The sequence below is a fragment of the Idiotropiscis lumnitzeri genome, chromosome 19, assembly GCF_059441095.1.
Source record: "Idiotropiscis lumnitzeri isolate Australia: NSW breed Sydney's pygmy pipehorse chromosome 19, RoL_Ilum_1.0, whole genome shotgun sequence".
Lineage (NCBI taxonomy): Eukaryota > Metazoa > Chordata > Actinopteri > Syngnathiformes > Syngnathidae > Idiotropiscis > Idiotropiscis lumnitzeri.
Window position 1 is genome coordinate 2,588,075 of NC_142409.1, and position 24,281 is coordinate 2,612,355.

At 40.9% G+C, this 24,281-nt stretch overlaps 1 protein-coding gene across 1 annotated transcript; it reads left to right on the top strand.

Moving 5' to 3' along the window:
• The first annotated feature begins 516 nt into the window (after nucleotides 1-516).
• Nucleotides 517-24,029, top strand: ipo4 (importin 4). The gene is made up of 30 exons (XM_088283073.1): nucleotides 517-888; nucleotides 1,068-1,154; nucleotides 1,344-1,423; nucleotides 1,522-1,563; nucleotides 2,201-2,330; nucleotides 2,406-2,585; nucleotides 3,989-4,054; nucleotides 4,138-4,239; nucleotides 4,336-4,419; nucleotides 4,511-4,666; nucleotides 4,760-4,813; nucleotides 6,201-6,310; nucleotides 6,391-6,499; nucleotides 6,608-6,737; nucleotides 7,987-8,100; nucleotides 8,279-8,392; nucleotides 8,455-8,578; nucleotides 8,664-8,775; nucleotides 8,855-8,982; nucleotides 9,052-9,129; nucleotides 12,181-12,238; nucleotides 12,329-12,434; nucleotides 12,549-12,742; nucleotides 12,829-12,873; nucleotides 13,760-13,885; nucleotides 15,172-15,398; nucleotides 18,396-18,528; nucleotides 18,611-18,715; nucleotides 22,180-22,249; nucleotides 23,312-24,029. Exons 1-30 carry the CDS (start codon nucleotides 823-825, stop codon nucleotides 23,440-23,442), a joined length of 3,261 nt encoding a protein of 1,086 aa, XP_088139199.1. The 5' UTR covers nucleotides 517-822; the 3' UTR covers nucleotides 23,443-24,029.
• Nucleotides 24,030-24,281: the final 252 nt, after the last annotated feature.

Sequence of the window (24,281 nt, forward strand, 5' to 3'; positions counted from 1 at the left end):
CTTCTTGGTACACTTTAAGTATAAACCTGTAAACTAAACTGTGGACTACAAGTACGAAAACTCGTGGTATACAAATAACTGTATTTGTAGCACACTTCGCGTATAAACCAATAAACTTGGTTCCAATTTAGTATAAAAAGTATTAAATTAGTATACTTGAAGTACACCTCAAGCATATTGTTCAGAACACTCTTTATATACTTCATACTCGGGTGTAAGTTCTAAAGAATACTATTTTTTTCGTAACGCTCGTTATTTTGTCCAGATTTAAAATGGCGTTTTGTCATTTTTGCAGATGGAAAATTGTGGCTTCAATATCCCTCAAGTTTCAATGTGCAATACAAATATGATAATATGCTCATCAATACTTATTCATACGCCGTACATCGGGTGGCTTATTATATCATTGCCAATACAGTTGTTTGCCCGCCCGCCTTGCAATATTGCTTAATGTAGTCCTCCTGTCCAGTTCGAGGCGCTGTTCGTTTTCGTCAGTGTAAAAGCAAAATAGAAAACGCAGGTCCTTTTAACGCCCCTCACGTGGGACACTGGCAGGCTCTGTCTCGCGTGCTGACAGGCTGAGGCAAACAAATCTCATATTTCTTTGCCTTCCAACTTGTCAGCCTCAATTCCACATCACCGCAATTTAATTTATGTTAGTGTAACAAGCGGAGTCATAGTCAACGTGTTAGCAAGCGACATAAACGCCAACTTTCCTTTGAGAATCGTCACTTGTTAGTGGGGGGGACTCTGATAGCCACACCAAGAAGTCAACGCGAGCACTCTATTAACTATTACTCTGTAAGTTTCATTTTCGTGACAATGACTGAAGAACTTGAGCAAATCCTCCTGCGAATGACACAGCCTGACAATGCTATCATCCAGCAGGTAAGCCCTTAAAATGATTGACGTTGTCAGCATAACAAAAATGAGCAACAAAGACCTAACAGTTGGATGTCAACCGGGATTCCTTATTAATTGGAGGCTTGGTTGCTATGGATACACTTGCGTGACTTTTGTACGAGTGTCAGACAATGTAAAATCTTGAGCTGTGTGCTCCCCTTTAGGCCACGATCCAGCTGAAGCAGGTTTTCAAAGACCCAGCCATCATTCCTGCCCTTTGTGCTGTCATGAGAGGCTCCCCAAATCCTCAGGTATGTGACTGCACACTTGCAAAATGTTTGTTTATATCCTGGGGCATTGCCATCTTCAAAGTGTGTGTCACTTTCATAAGAGGCATGTTTCTTTTCGTCCTGCATCAGTAAGACTGTTTTCATTCTCATAGAGGAGAAACAGATATGTTTTTTAAAAATTATTATTGTTATTATTATTGTGTCCCCTAGGTCCGTCAGTCAGCTGCAGTGATGCTCCGGCTCAGAGTGAAGAAACAATGGCGGAAGATAAGCCCTCCTGACAGAGAAAGGTCAGTTTCAATGCTTTTGATGAATATTCTTCATTTCACAGTTTGTTAAAAAATCTAAAGAATAATAATGATGTCACCTTTGACCTCTTGTCACGCAGCCTCAAGGCGGTGGTGTTACAAGCGTTCATGCAGGAAACAGAGTAAGCTACCTTTTACACAACAAAACCATATATGTTAAATGTCTCCTCGTTACTATAGAAAAGAAGTGTTTCAATGCGCCATAATACAACACAGTACATAAACAGTGAACATTTTATACTTGGTTACACTTAGTGTAGTTTTTGTTTGCCTTTTATTTGGTTAAGACTCATTTTGAATAACCTTGCCACACTTAAACACTTGACTCAAGCGTCTCGTTTGCAGGCCCCAACATAGGCTAAGTGGTAGAGAAAATAAATACAATCCCAGATTTAATGCTTCCCAATTTAATGTAGTGCTTGTACTACACATTTGTGTGAAGGAATGTTTTTTGCAGGCTTAACTATAACTACATGTCATAAGTAAAGAAAAATGTAATACGCTTCATGTTGTACAAACAAAAGATTTGTTAATAGTCCAAAATTTGAATGAGTTCATAGCGCTATAACCTGATTTCACAAAAGCTCTTGATTTAATTCCTCTTAATTTTAGCTGCTTAGACAAACAAGAGTGGAAGCTTGTGCTCTGTTATGTTCTGTCTTGAGAAAACTAACATGGTATGGTAACCGTGTATACGTGATATAAAACAAAAAGCTGACTGGGTAGAAGATTTGACTTGTTGCTTCTTGGCATTTGCAGACACCAAGTGCAGCACTCGCTCTCCCAGTTGTGCGCCATGATGGTCAAGCATGAGACCCCCGAAAGCTGGCCTGCCTTGCTGCAGCTCCTCAATCAAGCCACCAGGAGTGCCAACCCACATGATAGACAGGTCTAGCACTGCAGGTCAAAATGAATGCTAAAATGACCAATAGCCACTCTCTCAATATGCTGCTTCCTATTACAGGTTGGACTGCTGCTTCTAAACAAGGTGATCGAGTCCAACCCGGAGCCTTTCCAGCCTCACTACTCCCAGCTTCTGCAGCTTTTCAGCACCGTGTTACAGGACCACAACAACCCGACAGCCTTGTACTACTGCATCCTCAGCCTTACGGCCATGACAGTTTACACTGGAACCCAACATATGGTAAGACTAATCTTATGGTTGTTTTGTTCGTCCCTGTCTGCAGTTGAGTTTCAGAATTCTATATCAGTGTTTCCCATACTGTATTGCACCAAGGCTGATATTGATGGCCTTGTGTGGAATCCTTGCATCACCAAAGGTCACTGGTGGATAGACCGGGTACCTTGTACCATCTAGTTTAAGAGTATTTAATTGTTCTGCCTGGAATAGATGATTAAATGTATATTTTTTGTCGTCCCCCCCCAAATAAATTCTGAACAATTTGGTGAAATTTGATAAATTCCTGCAGCGCGAAAGCTGGCTACGTATCACTGGTCATGATACAACATTAGGCACAATGACACCATCCAACAAGCTCATACAGAAGCTGAGTGTATTTGTAGTTGAAGCACAACTTACAGTTGTAGTCGGCCAATTTCAAAGTTATCTTTTTTATTGCTACAAGTTACTTTTGCTACAAATTATTTTTGGTACCACTACAAAATCTGATTCTACAACATGTTATTTTAGCTCCTTTAACTTCAAATATACAATACAAGTACAAAACCCACCCAAAAATATTTTCTCCAAGTTCGTTTTGCTACAATTCTACATTTATTTTCTATAATTACAAGGTACAAAATGTACAAATGTACCTCCATAAAAACAGTCCTTAGCCTTCAGACACATAAATAAATAAATTACAGCGATACAAATAGTATTTGTCATAACTAAATCAAAACATAAAACTTGATGTGGCATGCATATAGCATTCTCTGTGACATGACAATGTATTTTGATAAACAGAACCTATCCATCCACTTTCTTCACTGATTGTTCTCATGAGTGTCTCGGGTAATCTGGAGTCTGTCTCCCCTGGGATACAAGTCGCCAAGACATACAGCCAAACAATTATTCACACTCAAATTCATACCTACTAACAATTGAGAGGCATCAGTGACCTAACACGTCTTTTTGGAATATGGTAGGAAACCAAAGTACCTGGATGGGATATTTATAACGGTCGACTTTTGTTTACAGCTCATCTAGTCGATCTCCTTGCATCAGGGGTGTCGGACTCGTTTTTGTTGCAGGCAACATTGTAGTTTTGTTTCATTCAGAGGGCCGTTAAGACTGTGAACCTAAATGTATGATTCCCCCATGTTATGTATCTCTAAAATTTGATGTATAGCCAGTTTTGAAATCCCATAGTAGTAAAAACTGTCTTCAAATATTACATTTATTTAAAAAAAATGCTTACAATTTCTCGCTGTTTTTAAAAGTGAAGACATCATGCAATTTTGATATTTTAGAACAACACAAGAAGTTGATGCACATAATCGGCTTTCGGGGGCCAAATAAAATCAATCAATGTGTTTACACAACTATTTTTATCAAGTTTTTAATCACAATTTTCTGCCTTTTAGAACCAGATGCGCTCCATCATCCCGAGTCTGATTGTAGCTCTGAAACACCTCATCAAAGCAGATGAGGTCAATATTTTGATAAATTTTTTTTTTTTATTATTATTTTTAAGCAACTCAAAGATATTTAACATGACTATTTGTTTCCTCAGAGCCAAGCTAGTGAGGCAATGGAGGTATTCAATGAGCTCATGGAGAGCGAGGTGTCCATCATTGTGCCACACGTTGCAGACATGGTTCACTTCTTCTTGGAGGTGGGGAGCTCCATGTCATCTATAATTGCAGGCATTTGTTGACTCCTGCTTTGAATGATATGACGCAAGCGCATGTGCGTTCGTTGTTGACGCTAGGTGGGCGGTGATACCACGCTGACTGACTCACTGCGTGTCAAAGCGCTCTCCTGCATTGCCTTTCTCATCAAGTTAAAGAGCAAGGTAGGGTCATCAGCAAGGTGTACAATAAAAAAAATTCAAGACAACTGTTTATTATTTTTTTTACCTTGTATTTTCCTTTTTAATGCTGTAGACGGTGCTGAAGCAGAAGCTGCTGCTCCCCATACTGCAGGCCATCTTCCCTGTATTGACTGCAACGCCGCCGCCCGGCGAGCACGACCCTGAGGATGATGAAGACGACGACGGAGATGGCGCAGACAATGACAATCCTAAACATTGTTCTGCTCAGGTTTGTTCACGTCTCGTGCAGCAATTTACAGTGTTGAGGAGGCTGTCGGTTAAAGTAAGCGCTTTATGAACAAATGTACTTGGTAATACACAGGTTATTGACACCATGGCACTTCATATGCCCCCAGAGAAACTTTTCCACCAACTGGTAAGTAATCCTAATTCTTTTTATGCACCTAAAGTTACCACTGTCCTCTGGTTTTAACAGTGGCAACGTTACTTGAATTTGTTGAAACGAGTTACAGTTAATAACTAACACAGTAGGAAGGTAAGATTTACAGTTAATTATTTTTAAAAACATGTCTAGAACAGCGGCACTGTGACAGACTGGTTAGCTCAATGGCCTCACTGCGCAGTGGTCGAGGGGTCGATTTCGGCTCCAGCCTTCCTTTGTGGAGTTTGCATGTTCTCCACGTGCCTGCATGGATTTTGATTGGGTACTCCGGTTTCCTCCCACATTCCAAAAACATGCATAGTAGCTTGATTGAACCCTCTAAATTGACCCTAGGTGTGGATGGCTGTTCGTCTTTGTGCGCCCTGCAATTGGCTGGCAACCAGTTCAGGGTGTACCCCGCCTAATGCTCAAAGACAGCTAGGATAGGCTCCAGCACCCCCTCGACCTGAGGAGAAGCGGAACTGACAATGGATGGATGACTAGAGCATAAATTAAACATAAGGCTGAACGTTTGAACCGTCCGATTTATAAGATTGTTCAAGGACATGATTCCTATTTATACAGTGGGGATAAAAGATGCATTCAGAAAGCAGATGAAAACATTGGATCCCCGACACAAGTTGTCCAGTCGGAAAGGTTTCACTGAGAGAAAGCATTGCTTGAATTTTATAACGGCGGGCGAAGGTATGGCAAGAGTGTCGATCATAAAATACTTCTCTCCTATTACCAACCTGTGGAGTAGTCGCACAATGTAACTGTCGTTCTCTTTACTACCTTGAAGGTGGGTGAAAAGTACGTGCTTACAGACGAAACAATTGCACAACTGCTTAAAGATGTCTTAAGTTCTTCGAAGTTGCTCAAGTAGAATCAGATTGTTACTGTGGCTTCTTTAAGATTATTATATTTTCAAATACCTGCGGGAAAATCTTTGTGGAGCTATAAAAATATTATCTAAAAGCAATCTATAGCTATTTTTAACCTATTTAAAATAATCCAAAACTAATTTATTAAAGATAATAAAATATTTCGTTACATGCACGTACGCCCCAGACACCAAGTACGTGCGTGCACACACTGCGTTGGTTTGGCAGCTTTTTCACCTCGGCAGGCGAGCAATCAGTGAACTAGACTCTCGAAATAGTTCTTGTGCGATCAAAACACACTTTGTGCGATCAAAACACGCTTTTGTGCTCAGAAGTTCCTCTGACGTGATTGTAATGTGTGTAGCCTTTGCCTACAACCCATATAATGCTGGGGTCGTTTGTTTCTTCTGACATCTGGCACCTCTTGTTGGGAAGGAGACAGAATCCTCATTTTTTAAAATTATTTAATTATTTTTGACTTTAAAATGTTATCTTAGATGCCGCTGACTCAGACCTGCCTGGCCAGTGATAACCCGTATCAGAGGAAGGGCGGCCTCATGTGTCTTGCTGTGCTGGCTGAAGGATGTGCTGATCATATACGCACCAAGTATGTGAAGTTGTTGAATATGAAACATTTTTTTGTCAGGGATGATGGATGAACCATGACCTGTGTTTACATCAATGCAGGATGCTGTCATCGGTGCTGCAGACAGTCTGCCAGAGTCTTTCGGATGCTAATCAGGTGGTACGCAGTGCTGCTCTCTTTGCACTGGGACAGTTCTCGGAACATTTGCAGGTAACCTTTTAAATCATGCTGTTTTGTTTCTTTATGTAAACAAAAGTACTCTCTTCTTTATTTCTGTACTGAAACATAAGTGAGTGAGGGTATCCTTCCATTTCACAGCCTGAAGTGAGTAAACATTGTGAGGAATTGATGCCTTTGCTGCTTGGCTATCTTTCGTCTTTAAACCAGGCCAAGGTTGGCCATGTCACAAAGGCCTTTTATGCGCTGGAGAATTTCATGGAGAACTTGGGTAAGTTATGAAATAGTGGTGTGTATCTTACAGACTCATCAGAAACTACACACTTTCCATCAATCAATATAATACTGCTTTATGGAAAAACAAAAAAACGGACTGCGACACACCACATTTGGGGTGAGACAACTCTCTCACTCCAGAAATCTCTATTGTCGTACATCATACAGAGACATTATGGATCTTGTTATGGGAACAGTTTGAGGAAAACTTATCCCTTTATCCCTTTCAAGCTACATAAAGAATTTGAATTTAGCATTACGAGAGCACAAGAGTGTAGGCAAAGTTTTATTCTTTCTGATTTGTTCTATGACCACGTTTGTAACTCATAACAGTCATATGACAAGTCATCTTTCCCCATTAAAATGATTCGAATTGACGATAATCTGTTCAAACCTCCCTCCAAAAAAAAAATATTTGCAATGCGTTTCTGGAAAAAAAAACACTCTGATCAGAGATTAAAACCTTCCCCTATTTTGCAGATCCGTCTTGCATCCGTGACGTGGGCACCCCTTTGTTATGATCCCTCTGTCCTTATTCATTAGATAATCATCCTTCGTCTCCGTTTGTCCCCGCTCGACCTTGTCTTTTTAAAGCGCTTTTGTCTTTTCCTTTCACTATTTCATCTTTATTTATTGCTCTTCATCCCTTTGCTCCAACGCTACATAAGATGCTTATTTTAGCTCTCAATTGCTTCTTCACACGCATGTGTGCGTGTCGCTTCCATGATCTTCTTTTCTCTCTCGCTCGCTTGCTCTTTCGCACTCTCTCTTTCTCTTTCTGTCTGTCACTCTCTTAGGGACAATTAAAGGGATGGATAAAAAACCTACTTCCGGCCTTCTTTAAAAATTCTCGTCCTTCGTCCCAAAAACGGACATCCGTCCAGGTTGAAATGCCCGTTTCTGTGTACTTTTACATAACCATACAGTAAGTAGTATAAGTACCAGTAATCATTAGTAAAATCATTTATACTCATAGAGCAGCTGATGCTAATCTTTTCATTTGACGACTCCAGCTAAGCTTACCTTTTGGTTTGGAAAGTTTAACAAGGGTGTTGCAGCTGTGGGGGATGTGGTTCTTTGTGCATCATAGGGGATCTTCGTAATACATACTTCGCGGCCGTCTTTTCTGCCATTTCCCACCTTAAGGGTTGGGCAGGCTTTTCAGAGACCTAACTGTGTGTGACTTGAGGTGAATTAAAAAAAAACAAACAAAAAAACATTGTTCCTTGTTTCTTATAAAACAGGAGCAGATATTGAGCCCTACCTTCCCACCCTGATGGACACCATGTTGTCTGCCCTCAACAGCACCGACAGCCTGAAAATCAAAGAGCTCACTGTATCTGCCATTGGCGCCATTGGTGAGACATGTTTTTGTAGAACTCTCTCAAACCATAGTACGCATCTGTGAAAATGAGGTTTAGACATTGTCATGCTATCATGAAAATAAGTTTATTCCGTGGGGCCGCTGGGCTGAAACCAGTTGATATCCCCAATGTGCAACTGCTCATTTGATATCTCATACCTCAATCTTATCAGCCAATGCTGCCAAGGAGTTGCTAGTTCCTTACTTCCCCCCGGTCATTGAAAGCCTTAAGGGCTTTCTCACAGCCACCACAGAGGAAATGAGGTCCCTGCAAACTCAGTCATTAGGTAAGTGGACCCCTCCCCACGAATGTTCAGAAAACATGATAGCTGGCAGCTTTCTGTTCTAGACACGCTCTCTGTGCTGGCTCGGACCATTGGCAAAGAGGTCTTCAGTCCTCTTGCTGCCGAATGCGTTCAACTGGGTCTCAAACTCACCGACTCCATAGATGACCCTGACCTAAGACGCTGCACGTATGTTAATCTTGTTTTCTCTCCCTCTCATTGTATCAGTCACGATAAAGGAACGTTGAAGGGTAACACATCCTGTCTCCATCAGGTACAGTCTGTACTCATCTGTGTCCACTGTCAGCCCGGACTGCCTGACTCCTCACCTCACTCCCATTACAACAGTCATGCTACTTGCTCTCAAGTCCAACGAAGGCATCACGGTATGAAGCATCCAGATATTATCTAAGCTGCACTACAGATCGTATGGAACGTAAAATAGGGATGGTTTCTCTTTCCCAGGCACACCTCGACGAGGACAAGACGTTTGTCCTGCTGGATGACGATGAAGACGACGACAAAGAAGAGTCAAAGGATTCGGATGAATTTGTGGATGATGAGCCTGAGACGGATGTCCACGATGCCGCAGCGTACAAACATAATTTCTTCATTATTCATAATAAACGAAAGTTCCCCTCATTCTTTATCTCTGGTCTTAGGTTTAGTGTGGAGAACGCCTACATTGATGAGAAGGAAGACGCCTGCGACGCACTGGGAGAGATTGCATACAACACTGGGTATTATACCTTAACTCATTTGCTTTCATTGACGGATATAGAAGCCCAAAAATACATTCATTTTAGCTGGGCTGGCTGTGAATGAGTTAATAATGTTTAGCGCTGACTAGAGCAAATACTGGACATATTCTCTAAATGAGTACAGTCAACCAAATTAAAATGAATCCTGACCATGAATAGCAAATTTTCGCAAATAGTACCTTGAGATACAATTTTAATTTGTCCCAGAACAATCGTATGTCAAAAAAATTGTATGTCAAATCAAAATTTCCCATATTAATACATGTAATATGTATTAATGCATTCCAGCGCTATAAAACCACCCCAGGAATCAGTTAAATAACATTTAATATAAACAATTTGTATAGAAATAAGCGAGTAATAACACACATAATTACAAAAAACATAAGATAATGTTAATAAAATCAATAGAAAAACTAATTTTATTTACCTCGGTGACGGTGAGCTGCGGCCTGCAGGCGGAAGACTAATACGTAAACACTACAACACTTGTTTCTACTTGCGTAACCCAAAAACATTTAAACACTTATTTCCACATATGTACAGTATACAAAATCTAAACTTATTCTAATCTTTTTTTGGCAGCTTTTCTCCATGCCGGATAACGGAATGCATACCACTTCGTTTCTTAAAGTTGTCAAACCATCCACGAATGGCTTTGAACACTTCACTCCCTTGCGATGATTCCCCCTCCGTCTCGGCTGCTTCACGCTTAAGGTCTTTGAAAATGTCGCTGGCTTTCTCACAGATGATCGCTTCCGAAACGGTGTCGCCAGCCAATTCCTTCTCCTTTATCCATATTAACAGTAGCCGTTCCATCTCGTCATGTATTTCAGTACGTGATTTCGAAATAATGGCGACGCCTTTTGATGGTTGCGGCTTCTTGATGTCTTCCTTCTCTTTGATGATCGTGGATATAGTGCGAGGATTGCGACCATATTCCTTTGCCAAATTGACGATACGAATCCCACATTCATGCCTGGAGATAATTTCGTGTTTAATTTCCATTGTGATTTTCTTAGTTTTTTTTTCTTCTCGCCACCTTTATCTTTGAGACCCATGGTTAATAACAAAATTGCATATTATTAACCAAAATAATACAAAAACCAGCACAAAACACTACGAATCACAAGACGTGTGTGTAAACAGTGAGGCGTCAGCAACCAAACAGTCGGACTGTGTGACGTCACCACAGACTGAGAAGGCAGGCGCGTTCGTATCTCAAAATTTTCCGTCGTATGTTAGGACATAAATTCATGAATATTTCCTTTCGTATCTCAAAAAAATCGTATATTAGGACGTTCGTATCTCAAGGTACCACTGTATATCAAACACGTATAAACATTTTCAAAAATGGATGTACGCATAGAATTAAAATATAGTACATGGCTTTCGGCTAAGGACTTGTACATGCATGTAAAAAATTAAGTAGTCCTATAACGGTTCAGTCGAGTGTGAAACAATTTGTTTATGCTTTGTTGAATGAACACACCATGGCCTCTCGTGTGCTGCTCCTTCTCTTTGCTGGTGTGAGTGGTCCAACAGTCACAGATTTTGCAATTAATGGGAGAATGATGAGCCCAACTGTGCTTGCTGACCTGAAACTGTGGATCCATGTAGTGACGACACAAACTTTTGGTCAGCGATGTTGCATTGAGCCGTTGTTACTGAAACTATTGGTTTTCATGCTGTGTTTAGTCCTATTTTGGCCCAACTCGTTAGATTGAGCCGTTGTTACTGAAACTATTGGTGTTTAGTCCTATTTTGGCAAAACGCTCATGAGCCAAAGTAGCCAGAGCAGACATGGGCATCACAACTCTCCCTGAGTGGAAATCACAAATTTAACACTTGAATGAGTGAGACAGTATTTAGTTACAGTCATGAATAGGCAACTTTTTCCACTAATGATGGATGATAGTTTTTAAAAGAAATCTGCAAATACAGTAGGTGAATTTGCAAATTCTCAACCGTGGATAAACAATGGTCTGCTGAACAATATATCCTTGAATAGTGAAGAGTTGAATTTAAAAACAAATTACAATTTGGGGGAATAAAATTAGTATAATCTTGGTCTTTCGGTCACGACCCACAGGTGAGGGTAGGCATGTAGATCGATTGGTAAGTCAAGAGCTTAGCCTTTTGCCTCAACTCCCTCTTCACCACGACAGACCGATAGAGCGTCCGCATAACAGCGGACGCTACACCGATCCGCCTGTCGATCTCTCGCTCCATCCTCCCCTCACACGTAAACAAGACCCCAAGATACTTAAACTCCTCCACTTGGGGCAGGATCTCCTCCCCGACCTGGAGAGGGCACTCCACCCTTTTCCGACTGAGAACCATGATTTCAGATTTGGAGGTGCTGATCTTCATCCCAACCGATGGTTACGAGCTGTGGGTCGTGACCGAAAGAACAAGATCTCGGATACAAGCGGCCGAAATGAATTTCCTCCGCTGGGCGTCTGGGCTCTCCCTAAGAGATAGGGTGAGAAGCTCGGCCATCCGGGAGGGACTCGGTCTCGAGCTGCTGCTCCTCCACGTTGAGAGGAGCCAGATGAGGTGGCTCGGGCATCTGATTAGGATGCCTCCTGGACGCCTCCCTGGTGAGGTGTTCCGGGCATGTCCCACCGGCAGGAGGCCCCAAGGACGACCCAGGACACGCTGGAGAAACAATGTCTCCTGGCTGGCCTGGGAATGCCTGGGCATCCCTCCGGCAGAGCTGGAAGATGTGGCTGGGGAGCAGGAAGTCTGGGCTTCCCTGCTGAAGCTGCTGCCTCCGCGACCTGACCCCCGGATAAGCGGCGGATAATGGATGGATGGAATAAAAGAAAATGATAAAAATTATATCGTAAATTATCATTTGTCCAAATGAAGTGTATTTTTGCCTCTCTCATGCACGCTTTATCCTTTGCTGCCATCTGATTGGTTGATTTGTCTGTTTGCATTAACATGGAGTGATACATGTTTTCCTAATGACCCCTTATCTCCTATTTGTTTTTTAATTATGCCCGTATTTTTTTTTTTAAACAGTGCTGTCTTCCAGCCCTTCTTGGAGTCCAGCTTCCAGCAGGTTTTTGAGATGAGAGATGTAAGTACCTCTGCCTGCCTTGCGATCATACGCTTCTTCACCTCCCATTTTTTGTAATTTTATTATTTATTTTTTAAACTTCTTGTCCAGTATCCCCATGAGGATGTTCGCCGGGCAGCTTTCGGAGCCATGGGTCAATTCTGTCGCGCACAGCACAAGGTTTGGAACGAGAATCCCACCGACTTCAATCACCAAGGTATTACTCTGTGTAGTCACATGAAAATAAATACAGATATGCAACATGCTAATTTGCAAATGAACACAGAAAATGATCCAGTAAAAAGCCTTGTCCTGTTTCGCCCGTCGGCAGCCTTATTGAAGATGCTGGATGTGGTGATTCCCAGCTTTCTGGAGACTGTGCGCACAGAGCCAGAGCGCCAAGTTGTGATGGGCATCCTGGAAACAATGAACAGTGTTATAAAGTTCTGCAAGGAGGAGGTTTTCAAGAACCCTTCTCGCCTCAAGGAGATCAGCACTGTGATCCGTGATGTTTTGAAGAAGAAGGTGACGGTCATAATTGTGTGTCAAAAATCGTTGTCGCTAAAGTTCAATGGTAATACCAAATTAACATTTTTCCCCCCTGTTTCCAGACTGCATGTCAGGACAGCGATGAAGCTGATGACGACGACCAAGAGGTTGGCTCCCAGCTACTGCTATCATAGACTGTTCAAATTCATGACGTTAGGTACACATACATAATCCATTTTGAGAGTTGAGCTTGGTGAGTTGCTCTATGTTTTACTATTCTCTATGTCAGGGGTGCCCACTCTTTTTCAGCATGCAAGCTACTTATAAAATAACCAAAACCAAGTCCAAGTGATCTACTCATATTGCACAATACAACTAGTGCACATTATCATTACTTTACTGATGACTTGTGCTGAATGAGTCAACCATAGAGTCCAGACAGACTCCCAATAAATATTAGGCATGTTGGAACGGGTACTTTGACTTAATGATTGCCTGCGCTATGGGTGCCGGTTGTGGTGGTGGACGGGTCCTGCGTCCCGCGTGTCATTCTCCAGCGCTGAAACTGCAAGCGCATACCTTCGCGCATCGACCGCCCCCCCTGGCCCGCTAGTTCTGCAGCCACTGCAAGACCCCCCGCCACGGAGCCCAAAGCAATTAAAAAATCCTCTTAAGCTGTGTGGAAATAATTAGCTTACATGTTCCCATCATTTTTATACTTTATTATTAGATTTAGAGTACATGGAACAAAATGGCAACTGCTAATTTTGCTCGTTAACGCCCTTGTGCATGCACGGTGAGGCATGCAACAAATCTGCCTGTGATGCGATCGACCGACACCCCCTTTGCAAGCGGCTGGTCGATCGCGATCTACGCAATGGGCACCCCTGCTCTATGTTGTACAATGTGCTAAACTTCTGAATTGTCCCTGCACTGCGTCATACACAGGAGTTTATTTTCGTTAGTGTGACTAAGTTCTGACAGCCATTCATCACAATATTGAACCACCTACTGCCGTGTGTAAGGCTGTGCTGGTATTGTTTCTGGTTTCAGGCAGAGTACGATGCCATGCTCCAAGAGTTTGCAGGTGAAGGGATCCCCCTCCTGGCCGCCTCTGTGCCTGCGGCCAGCTGCGCTCCTTTCCTCAATGACCTGCTGCCTCTCATCTTGAGCAAAACAGTGAGTTTACATTTTCTGACAAGAAGTGCATCACATACCAAGTCGTCAGTGTTTTTCCACCAATAGCTAACAGTTGACTGTTACATAATACATAATAGAGCTGAATGTATATCTTGATAGTTGTCTGAAAAATGACTGCTGTCCTGACAACTGGCTTTTTAATTCCTTTCTCTTCCTCAGCTCGCTTTTCGGCGGAAAGTTGGTGTCATATTTTCCATGAACAGTCCGAAAATCCCGCTCCACATTTCTCTTCTTTGGTATTGCGATGGTTGGCTGGCAGATGAGGCAAACGCACTTCGAAAATGTCATTGTGAAAAACAACAACTCCTCCCATTCCGTATTAAAGTGATACGTTTTTGTCTTCTTACTTGGTCCAGCACCCCCACTCGCTAGCTTGTTAGTTGTGCTGCATTAGCACCGTGGTTTGTGCATGCGTGGTGACCTATGTGTCACAAAAAAAAAGTCAGGTGTCATCTGACTGGGTGCCCTGTATCAATCACATGACGGATAATGATAGGCTGACATCTATTTTTTAATGTCATGCGATCTACCCATACTACCTTTGCGATCGACCAGTCGATCGCGATCGACGTAATGAGCACCCCTGCTTTAAGGGATGTCCATGGTTTTGCTTTTCATTGTGTTTGTACGAGGTACAAAATGGTAAATCACAAATTCGTTCATTTCAAGCCTTAAAGTTATACAAAAGATGTTTTTTTTATTAGCTGTTGGTCACATGTTGGCTGGACAGATACAATCAGCTGGGAACAAACATCGAATCAGCAATATTTCAAAAGTAACTACTCGAAACAACTTACAATTGACAATTTATATATGCAATTATTTCCCGTCTTCTTACAAAAGAGACCTTAAAGAAAGGGAATAAAGTCCAGTTTGCCATTGAGACCAGGAAACAAAGTGCCTCTTAAAGTAAAAATCCAGTAAGCCTCCCTCTGCAATACAAATTATGACTCACAAATCGCAATGCGAATATTTATTTCATGCTTTGCTTATTTAATGTTTTTTTTAAAATTATTATTCCTCTATCATCCATTCAATTTGTGTGTCCTGAGTTGCTCTGGAAAGCAGCTATTAATGTATGTTCCATTTTTTACGAATATATATTCCGACCAGAAACATTTTCCAGATCATGTTTGGATTGTTAGTTCTATTTAATAAAGTAAAGTGTATAAAGTTATAAAATGTTTGTTCAAACAAACAATTGCTTTGATTGAACTTGTTTTCTGTTGTCCTCATATTATCTATTTTCTTATTGTCTTCCAAAGAAATCATCATGTACCGAGGCAGAAAAGTCCTTTTCTCTGGGTACCATTGGAGAAATTCTGCAGGCTCTGATCAGCACGTCCGGAGGTCGGGAATTGGCAGGCCAACTGTCCAGTCGTCTCCTCCCAGTCTTGGTCGCCGGAGTGAAAGAGAGTGACGCGGAGGTCCGCAATAACAGTGTATTTGGACTGGGATGTCTCGCTCAGGCTGCTGGGCCCCTTGTTGCATCGTATCCTTTTTTAGTCATATGGGCGAGATTGGGGTAAACGGATCATCCGGTCGGGATGGCCCATTTTTCAGTCAAAAACTATGCATTGTTTGATCAGAAAAATTATATTAGCTTGCATTTTAAATTTTAGAAATTTGTTTTGGAGAAATCAGTAAAATTACTCACTACTCACAAAGCATCCGTTTCTAGGCAGCAATGTAGCCACGTCCCCATCCCGCTTCCCATGTCTTGGTGGGAGTTAGTGGAGAAACCAGACACAATGTGTATATTCAAAGTCTTTGTACATGTCTTAAACGCTACGTATGTCCACATCAGCCTCTCATGCCAGATAAGTCTCCAAGATAAACAATACAATAGAGTACAACTTTATCAATATAGCGCATTTCACAACAGCTTTTGCTGTGACAAAGCGCTTTCCATAGGGCGTAATATAAATTAGCGGGAAATTAAAAAACAAATTAGAACTAACACAAACAATAGATACCACAAGAACAGCAGAACGGCTAAAGTCTCATGTTGAGTCGGTCTGATACGGAAGAGAAAATGCAAAACATTTTCAGAGAAAAGTTGACGCTCCAACCAAATTTGAGTTGGAGAGAGCCCATCGTACTGGGAAATTCGAACCTGGCAGAATTACACCCAGGCCAGTTGTGGTGAAGTTTGAAAACTATAAGTACAGAACAAGAATACTGCAGAGAGCTAAATACTTAAAAGTATCCAACATTTATATAAAGGAGTACTTCACAGATGCTGTGCATCAAAAAAGAAAATAAATTAAAAGCTGCGCCTGACAGAATGGACATTGCTTATTTGAGACATGATAAACTTATAGTGTACCCCCGCATCAGCACAGCAACACGGCATACTCAAGTACAACACCACCAAGCAGCATGCAGGGAACTGTAAATAAACCACCTGATCAACAACTGAGCCAACCACAACAGTAAATCGATATATAAAAAATGGATTTCAAAACCTTTGAATATGCTGACCACAATCCTGAAAATAAGTTGGAGCCAGACAACCACTATTACAAAAATAATTACTGCATTGTAAATTCTGAATATTATATGGATGATAAATTTAACACAAATATAAAACTGGATGACACACTTTCAATTATACAATAGAAGTCTATAGAAAATTCACTAAAATAACTAAACAAATTCAGAATAATTGCTCTATCAGAAACTTGGCTTCATAATTAAAAAAAAATGAGTGATATGAATATGGAAGGATGTAGATTATTTACAACAAATGAGGAGAATAGAAAGAGTGGGGGTGTTGCAATATATGCAGACAATTCTCGTATAATAGATTGCATGACGAACACAATAGAGAACATAATGGAATGTTTAATTATTGAAACATACACCAGAATCATGCCTTTACATATTCAACAAAGAACTAATGGACATGTTTAGTCACTCAAATGACAAAACACGAATAATGTGTGCTGATTGTAACATCGATTTACAAAACCCTAAAGGACTCCAAAAAACAACAGATTTTATAAATACAGCCACGCTAATAGATAATATATTAATTGATCAAAATATAATGAACCACCAAATCCATTATTTATCAAATTAAACACTATGAAATATTATGACCTTGTTGAATTTAAAATCGCGCAAATCATGTACAAAGTACATAATAACCTGGTCTGCCACAACATTCAGAAACTGTTCACAATGAGAGAAAGTTGCAATTACTTAAGGGACACAAGTTTGCATAAAAAATCCAAACCAAGAACAAACATAACGCAAAGGTGTGTTTCTGTAAAAGGTGTTATTCTGTGGAATAATTTGACCTGAAAACTGACCTGAAAAGTTGTGACTCATTCATGTTCAAAAACATGTTCAAGAATAAAGTACAAAAAAACTATATAATGTAAGTAAATTGCCTAATGGTGAAATTCCTGTTATCTATAACAGTGAGTGTAATGTAAATATTATTATAAATTAGATTTCATATGGATGATCTATTGTATTAATTTAAATTAAGTAAAAATGCACTGAGAACAAGGGGTAGGACTAGATAAGTCCTCTACTTTTTCCTGCTCCCTATTGAACATGCAAACTGTGCATCTCTTTCTTTTTCCTTTTAAATCTTCTACGTATGACTATATTCATTTCTGTTCTTTTTACATGTTAAAAAAATATAGATCATAATTTTAAAAGTGGACTGAGTGCGGGCTCATTCTATAGGGAAGGACCGGCAACAGGAAAGGCACAATCCCCCCCCTGAGGCTGTGCTTAGTCCTCGGCACTTCCAGCAGCATTTGGTCCGCAGACCTGAGGCAGCGGGCAGGTGCGTCGGGGTGGAGGAGCTCAGAGAGTTACGCTGGGGCTAGACCATTTAAAGATTGGAGGACAAACATAAGTATCTTAATACAATACAAACAATTTTATGAATATAGTGCATTTCACAACAGCTAGAGCTGTAACAAAGCGCTTTCCATATGCTGTCATATAAATTAGGAGGTAATTAGAACACAAATTAAAACACAAACCCATTTTCTAGAGATACCAGAATAATAGCAGTACAGCGAGAGTCTCATGTTGAATCGAAAGCTAAAGAATAAAGTATTTGGTCTGGAGACCTGAGGCAGTGGGCTGGTGCGTAAGGGTGGAGGAGCTCTGAGAGGTACACTGGGGCCAGGCCATTTAAAACTTTGAAGACCAACAGAAGTAAAGCAAACTCTAAAGTGCACTGGGAGCTGGTGAAGAGAGTCCAAGATTGGGTTATGTGCTCCATCTACCGAGCTCCAGTTAAAAGGCAAGCAGCAGCATTTTGCACCAGTTTGAGACTCTTGAGGGAGGACTGGCTGACTCCAAAATAAAGTGCATTACTGTAATTACTAAGTGCTGCTGGGAAAGATAGGGCTTTACTTTAGCCAGCTGCCTCAGATGAAAGAAACTGGACTGAAGCTGAAACTGAAGATCTAATTTAAATACACTTCTAAAGCTGCTTCTTTAGCGATGTCCACCTCAGAGATTATCCCACCATGCTGTCAGTCTTTTCGAACTTGCTGGCCAAAGAGGCCGACCCCAGAGTGATTGATAACTTGTGCGCAGCCCTCTGCAGAATGATTTTAAGCAACATGGACGCCGTACCGTTGGAGCAGGTGACGTAACGCCTCGAGCATAGCAAGGTGCAATTTTTCAAATCTAAAAAAAAAAAAATTAAAAAGTCTTTTTTCCTGACAGGTTGTCCCTGTTCTGGTTGCTCGTCTTCCTCTCAAAGAGGACATGGAGGAGAACAAGACTGTGTTCAGCTGCCTGACAATGCTCTACTCGCACAATCCTGCTCTGGTACCGTACATTCCCCTTAATACTTGTGGCACGTGAACTGGTTGAATTCCGTGTAGTGTTTTTTTTTTTTTTTTTGATTGGCTCCGTCATACTTAACCAATATGCTGCAGTGCGCACTCTTTACTCTTCTCCTTGTCTTCTATTTTTACATTGAGAACCAGTTGATCCTCTACACCACAGGTTTCAAACTCCAATCCTCAACGTCCACTTGCCTACCTGTTCTAGATGTTTTTCTCGTCCAACACACCTGATTCAAATGAGCAGTATTGTTTTCAGGCTCCTGCTTAGCTTGCTGACGAGCTGATCATTTGAATCGGGTGTGTAGGAGGCAGGAATCATCTAAAATATGCAGGGTTTTTGAGGATTAGAGTTTGACACCTGCACTCTACACAGTGTGCACAATTATTTGGCAAATGAGGACATTCATTATTTTTATGCACATTTTCCCACTTAAAAACTGCATACATTGGAATACTTACTGGGTGTAAGCACATCAGGTGATGTGTATTTGTGTAATAGGACGGGTGTGGCCCGAAGGAGTTTAACACTGTTATATTAAGTATATTAGGCAGCTTATTTGTCTCAAGCAAAAGGGGCCAAAAAGAGATTTAACTGAAATGTAAAAGGTCTTGCAGAGGAACGTAGCACCCTTGAAATCGTTAAAATATTGGGGCGTGATCACAGAACCATAAAAAATTCTCAGTCTGGCTTGATAGGCTTCAGAATCATGGGGAAGACTGCTGACTTGATGGTTGTGCAGAAAATGAACATTGACACTTTCCATAAGGAGAAAGTCCCACAAAGAAATTGGGCAAGAAGTGTTATTAAGAGAAAAGGGAAATGGTGACTGGAAAAGCTGCACAAGTGACAGGGTTGACCGGGAGGTGTGAGAACTTGTCAACAATGGTGAGTCAGAAGTCTTAGGGAGCGTCATAAGGATTGGACTGAGCCTGGTGTCAGCGCATCAACAACCACCACAAAGAGACGTCTGCATGACATGGGCCACGGTTGCAGAATTTCATGACTCAAGCCGCTTCTGAATCAAAAGCAACTGGCTGCGCTACCGCTGCCCAGTGGTCCAGAGTCCTCTTTTTAGACTGAAGTAAATTTTGTGTTTGATTCTGAAATTAAGGTCCCAGAGTCTGGAGAAGTACAACAGTCAATCTGCTTGAAGTCCAATGTGAAGTTTTCACAGTAAGTGTCAGGGATGTTGCTATAAAAACAAGACTGAGCAAATGAATCAACCAGCCAAGATTGTCTTTGTCACTCGCGAGGAGCAGTCCTCTGGACCTCTTCAGTGAGACGGCCCAGAGAAAAAGCTGAAGCTTCCTGCTTTCTTGTGGTTTTTATTGCATCACAGCAAAGCAATTTGAATATGCAACTCATACAGAATGGAAAACTGGAAGATTGACTTTATCACACTCGCCAACGCTCTTCCTGTTTATTCCAACAGATTCCGTTTACAAGACATCTTTTGGTTCACACTTCTGCTAATTCTGAACCGCAAAGGAGTACATGTTCAGTTGTGACCTTGCAGCGCAGACACTTCTGCTAATTTTTAACAGTTTGTGCATCTGTTTTGTGGCTTCCTGTCTGTGCAGGCACTTCTGTTAACACTGAATCACAAAGGTACATGTTCACTTCAACTTCAATTGACCTAAAAGCATAGTTTGAAACTTGATTTGACAAATTAATTTGTTTGACAGTCAGCAATGGTATGGGGAGCTGTGTCATTCGCTGATGTGGCTCAGTTGTCCTTTCAAGTCCTCAGTCAACGTCGATAAGGTTTTTTGGAGATTTTATTTTCCAACAGGATTTGACACCTGCCCTCAAAGCCAGAGCTAACAATACTTGCTTTAATATCCGTGGAAAAACAGAACTTGATTTGCCAGCAACTTGTATCTACATTGAAAATGTAAGAGGGAAGCTGTGAGACAGAAACCCCAAAATGGAGACGATCGCAAGGTCAACATCTAAGTGACTTGGGCTATAACAACACCTGAACTGTGCTAAACGCATCATGATCACCTCCATGCCATGTTGCTTTGGTGCTGTAATAAATGCAAAAGGAGGCCCAACAAAGTGCTCAGGGGATAATACACTTTTCATAACCATAACTGAACTTTGTTTTTTTTTTTTAATTCGAATCAGTTTGAAATCGCATGTTCTCTGAAATTATTATTTTGCATCAGCAAGCCTGTTTGTGAGACGACACCTGATTACTTAGTTAGTTCATATAAAATGTCCATCAAGACAATATTTTTGATATCACGTTTGAATTACACGTTTTTGGATTGTGCAGTTGTCCTTAATTGTGGTGGCCAGTGGGATGATAATACAATGGCCTGCAAATAGCGGACATCTCCAGATTTGGCGCCAGTGTGCTGTACAGTCATTTCCATATAAACCCTCATGGCCTGTTTTTAGGACCTTCTTAATTTAGATTTTGTGTTAAAAAATATATCTCTTTTAATATATAATGCATACTAACAAAATGTCATGGTCGGTCATGTGATTGGAAATCAGGCCAGATCACATCATTTTCAGGTGATATTTGATGGGGAAAAATAGTATTTTCTTAATTTTTAACGGTCACAAAGTGACAAAATTATCTCAGGTACAAAGATACCACCATATATTTCATAATATATTTTTATATTACAAAATGGAACATTTACAGTTTGTTCCGTGAATTAGACAAACAAACAGGTCCACATTATTGCTGGGATTCCACAAAAATGCTCGTCATTTAATTCAAGCTGCAATTTATTAATTTGTTATTATATGAGCCCCAAATAATTAGACCACAACAGTCCCTCACATATACAGTGTTTTACTTCTACAAACCCTTTATTACTGATAATGCATTTAAAAATAAATTATGATTTCTATAATAATTTGAACGGCTGTACTAAACTGTGGCACGTGTCCGCCATGCATTGAGCACCTCAACCGCCTCCAAAATCTTGTGTAACAAATAAATGAATAATAAAAAAGAAAATACAAAAGCACTTGACCTATTCTACTACCCACACTGCTCTTCTAATGGATTACTGTTCCATTTTCGGTATTTAAATTGAGGTTTTAAGAGCTAGATATGCAATTTGAAACTTATGATAATTTTGATGCATCAAATTTTGCCCCGTATGAGCTTAATTGGAGAATTTCAATCTCAGACAGCAAAAACACCAACGATGAATTGAACATACTGATTATGTCAACCACAGTCATCTGCTTTAATGACCGAGTTTGCATATGGTCAGGAAGCAGTCGCTGGTGCAGCTAGCTCGACAGGGCGCTCAACACGCTCCAGACAGTATCGACAGTTGTTGACTATAAACTTGGGCTTTGTAAAACTAACCCATTTTTATATAGAGCAGAGTACAAGCTTGCATTTTATTGAATGCTCATTTCATGTGTTAATATTTCTGTCCAATTTCTAAGAAAGTTTTGATGCCTTCCAGATTGTGAAGCTAATGAAGCCCATAGTTGACTCGTCCCGTCATGTGCTTGGCAACAAGGAAGTAGATAAAGGTAACTACCGTATTTTCACGACCATAGGGCTCACCGAATTAAAGGGCCAAGTCTCAGTTGTGTGTGCTTTTTCTATATTCAATGCACCGTACGATCAGGCGCATGTTAGCTCACGCGTGTTAGCTCACACTTGTTAGCTCACACGTTAGCTCCCGCATGCTAGCTCCTACATGCTAGTTCGCAGCTGGAGAAAGCCAGTCTAGTAAGGCCAAATTGTGCTATTTACATGTCATTTGCAATCTTGCAGATGATAATGCCGCTTTTGTGACAACTCAACCATCCATTGGTTAGACACATTAACAGTGCGGGATCACCAATGTCAGGGGAAGGATGCCACTAGTCACCACACTCCTTACCGTCACGATTTTAAATCAAAACCAAGACAGGCAAACAATGAAACAACCAAAACAAGGAACAAAGAATTACAGTTCACACAAAGCATGCATCTCTCATGCCATCCACATCCCAAAAATAAATTAAAATACCACAAAACAACACATGTATCAAGTAGTACAAAGCATTCTGGGAGACTTTCAGTCTCAGCCAATCAGATGGCTGGTTAGGGAGATGTCACGAGTGGTACTTGTGAGTAGTACTAAGGGCGGCGTGATTTTTTTTTCCCCTTCAGAGTCTGTTGTCTGTAATGTTTCTTGCTTGTAATAACAAATACGACTACAACATCGTGGACAGCTGCCCTTTTATCCAGCGTTCTCTCGCACATACATACTTGTCTGTTGTAACTGTCTCAAACCATCACTAACAGTGTTCACACAATTTGTCACAGTCAATTCTGTGTCGTATTGTAGTCTCGGGCTTTACCAGCATGGGGTGCTAGCATGCACTGTGAAATGCTCAAAGGTTGTCAAGGGTTGCTCAATAGTATAGCCCTTGTACATGGCAATATAGGGGCTGCTTACAGGGCGACCTGTCTGTTTTGGAGAATATTTGGTACTTAAAAGTGCGCTGTATGATTGTGCAAATATGGTATTAAAACTACTACTATTAATACCATCAGAACTTTGATCTTGACATACGTATCTTTCTTTTGCCATTTGCGCTCAGAAACGCAGAAAATTCTGGCCACGCTGTTGAAGCAATTTGCTCAGCAGCACCTGGCAGACTTCCAAGCCGTGGTGAACTCACTTCCCAGAGAGGAGCAGGCTAAGCTCAGCGCTGTCATCAGCACGGCGTGATGGCGAGATGCTTGAAGGACACTCCGGCAGAGCATTTCATTTTTTACTTGCTTAAAAACAGATACAGCACTCATTGTTTTGCAGCTAATAACATTCAGTTGGAATTGGCTCATGATTTATTTATATTTTATGATCATAAGAAAAGTTTCTTGTACTTGTCATTCTTTTTTGGACAGAAAATTACTTTGGACTATTAAGTGGACGTCAGAGCTCATCAAACTGACAAACGAGTAAGCTGCACTATGGCCGAGTCACTGCTCTAACTCTCGAGGTGCTATTTAAGGTGCACCTCTCAAAAACAAGCTATTAAACAGTCATAATTTGATGAGGAAATTACATGAATTTGAAACGGCTCGCAAGCTTCATGCAGAAATAGACCCGGAACCTTTATAAAATAGCCCTCGATCGTAATAATGGCGTATCACGTAGCACAAGTTCATATCACAAGTTGCTGTTGCCGGATGGATTGTGACCTGTGAGCAGAGATGAGCAACTGGAGTTTGAGTTGGTTTCCAACTTTGCATCACACCTAAATAACATGTATTTTGTCACTTAAGCGGAGCATAAATAAAGCCACATTTTCTCAACATTTGTGGTAGTATTTTGATTGACTGTTTGCAGAATGAGATCACGACGTGGAATTTTCTGTGTTTCCGGGGTAGAAAAGCCTTGATGACCATTGACCAAGTTTCCATGCATGAAAAAAAAATAAAACTTAATGACCTGGAAAACCTTGCGTTTTCCTGGAAAATGACATTTCCTTTCTATACTTCTTTCTCCATTGTATCTGAACACAAATGGTTGAGCAGAGATGTCAATGGGCAACAATGAGCTCTAGC